Here is a 2,643-nt window from a genome sequence, read left to right as displayed (position 1 = left end):
TCCTTCCTCGTCAATCTATTCACGAAAATGTACAGCTGCTCGCAGTATCCACGCTGAGCCGCACCGATCGTCTCGCTGGACAACTCGTCCAATGTCGAAGCCATCACAGACGTCCTTCGGCTTCTTCCCCTCCCCCCATGCGACCGTGCTCAGCCGGATGAGGGCGGTGCGGCGTCTCTGTCCTGTAGGCCAGCTACCAAATCTGTATTACTTAGTGGATTACGCGCTCCCCCACGCTCACTCTCACCAGGATTCAGCGGTTGACCGCCGACCTGACCTTTACTACTTCGCGTGCCGCCAAACGTAGATTCGGCCAAACGGCAACCTCGTTGTTAACAAGGTCTAGTATACCAATGTCTCGCACCACAACCGCATCGGCCTCGTGCTCGCGCAAAATGTGCTTCTTCTTCCAAGCAGAGGTGTGTTCATGACTAACTAAAGCTCTACTAGAAGCTGGATGCGTACCGCCTAGCATCTTAAACTTTCTGTGGATCCATGAGCACGGCGCTGCCATCTCAAGGACGAGGTCATACCTCCAGTTCACTAACAGCCTTCCACGCTATCGAAGTTTTCAACTTCACACCAAGCCCCACAGCGACATGCGACACAGTAACTTGTGTCCCCGTCGCGAGACGGACAGAGATTGTATCTTTCTTAGCACTTCTAGTGCATCAGCATACTACTGACTCCCTTCCGGGGTGGGGCGACAAGCATAGCTACTCGAGGCTCCGAGTCAATCAAGACTCTCCATGGCTTCAAATATCCCTTCATGTTCGCTTGAACGACCAGCAAGCCCGGCTTTTATACACTCTTCTGCCTAGTTCTCCTCGCCTATTTAATTTTTACCGGTACAGTACTGTCCGATTACCTGATGATTAGGCTCTTGTTGCTATCTTATACCTTAAGATTTTATTTACCGTATTCCTTATGTGATTGGCGACGCTCGGTCATTAGCGACAAATCCAACAGCCAATCAAATTAAGTTAAATTTTGTGTCGTCGCGCTTTATGTGCAATAGATTCTTACTTATTTTTGTCTATGCATGTATGATTTATGCTGGCAAAAAGCTGAGCCACCTTCTAGAATATGATTGTCGTCAATCACATAAGGAATACGGTAATGAATTCTGCTAGTCAGTTGTTTATGCCAACATTTTGCAGAGTGTAATTCCTCTGGTATTTTGGTTTTGTGACATTGATAATATCCACCTGACGGGCAGTCCTCTCTGCCGTGGCTTCAATTCTGCGCAACAACTTGATTGGTACTTCGGGAATAAAGCGACATTTTCCTTTGTTATAGTCGCAGAACATATAAACGTCTTACTATCCGTGCACTGGCAGTTTCCCTCATACTTGGACAAGCTTATAATTTAAGGTTGTCAAGGATGCTATTATTATCCTCGCTTAATGGAGTCAGATCTTTTTTTCCTGGTAATACCCCTGAGTTTACGCTAAATTAGCTGCATAATACCGAACGATCGCTACAGTAGTACTACCTATGATTCATAGGTTATGAATGTCCATTAGGGTCATTCATTACCTTATCCATAGCACCCTGACGCTGTTTTTTTAATCTCAAATAGTTTTCCTATGTACAAGTGTATCCGAGTACCATCTAGCTGAAACTGGATTCATTCGAGACAAGTGCACGGGGGGTTGGCACCAAATTTCGCGGGAGTTGATCTCGTTGTAAAGTCGATTGATCGCCAATTGCCGCAGCAAGGATCTTGATGCCTGTCGATGGTGCAGACGGCAAGGAACGAGTTATTAATTGGATGCTTCAGTCTTCCACTGTGTGCTATAAACGCACGCGGATATCGAGTGGAAATCTTCTCGTAACCATGCGAGGAGCAGACTACCATCACCAGAGAGATCCTGGATTCCAGTACGCCAATTCTCTGCAGAGCCTACATAAAGCCAATAAGCCAATACGATAGTGGTAATAAATGGAGTACGTATGAGCTGACTTATACTCACCTCAATCGCCTTGCATTCCGCGCCGCCGTTTGCCGAGGTCGAGAATAGTAGCACGTCGAAGTCAGTGATATTATCTGGAACATCCAGATATTCCAGCTGCCAATTCCTGTGGCTACCAGCATGTTCTGGCTTGACGTGGATTTGACCTGGCTACGTGTTAGCTAGATATCGCTATGGCAGGTAAAATGGGGTTGCAGCTCGCACCTGTCGAGCCGTGAGGATCAATCTGACGAAATGCTGTTAGAAATGACGTGCTTTCGTCCCCTATCGTTACCGCACAAAACGTGGCCCCACTAAATGCTCCGTCATCCTGCTGATAATCAAAAGACGCTAGAGTTTCCTCCAGTAATATACTACTCACCACCAACAGTTAGAAGCAAAATTTGGGCAATAGCACTTAGTACGCACAAAGTCAGGCGAGCAGCAGCTCGTCTGGAGTCGACTGGATTGGTCCTTTCATCTTGCAACCTTCTTAGCAGCCCCTCTACCCTTTTCGACCGAGACGTGAGCGCTGGCTTGTGGCGGCCTACGTTGGGCTGCGTCTGGACCTTTCGGGGACCGGATGCGGCCTGGCGGTCGGGCTGCTCTTGTTGTGCCGGAGAGAAAGGTAGTTGGCTTTCGGGCTGGCTGCTGTTTCCTTAGTGCGTTGAACAACCGGCTCAGAACT

At 48.0% G+C, this 2,643-nt stretch overlaps 1 protein-coding gene and 1 non-coding gene across 2 annotated transcripts in view; one reads left to right on the top strand and one right to left on the bottom strand.

Moving 5' to 3' along the window:
- Positions 1-1,860: 1,860 nt before the first annotated feature.
- PITG_20148 (uncharacterized protein) overlaps positions 1,861-2,643 on the bottom strand; it is a gene marked incomplete at both ends in the record, with an annotated part of 3,544 nt that continues 2,761 nt past the window's right edge. Inside the window, 4 exons of the mRNA XM_002895887.1 lie at positions 1,861-1,897; positions 1,977-2,122; positions 2,181-2,202; positions 2,385-2,465. Of these exons, the coding sequence (XP_002895933.1) occupies positions 1,861-1,897; positions 1,977-2,122; positions 2,181-2,202; positions 2,385-2,465 (286 nt within the window). The remainder of the gene's footprint in view (positions 1,898-1,976; positions 2,123-2,180; positions 2,203-2,384; positions 2,466-2,643) is intronic.
- Positions 2,492-2,643, top strand: PITG_33458 (the record flags this gene model as incomplete). Its single annotated transcript, XR_009934852.1, has 1 exon — positions 2,492-2,643. It is a non-coding gene; the product is annotated as a 28S ribosomal RNA (ribosomal RNA).

The sequence above is a fragment of the Phytophthora infestans genome, genomic scaffold (assembly GCF_000142945.1).
Source record: "Phytophthora infestans T30-4 supercont1.124 genomic scaffold, whole genome shotgun sequence".
NCBI classification, from domain to species: domain Eukaryota; phylum Oomycota; class Peronosporomycetes; order Peronosporales; family Peronosporaceae; genus Phytophthora; species Phytophthora infestans.
The sequence above is the reverse complement of the archived record's forward strand: the minus strand, read 5'-3'. Positions and strand labels throughout refer to the sequence as shown.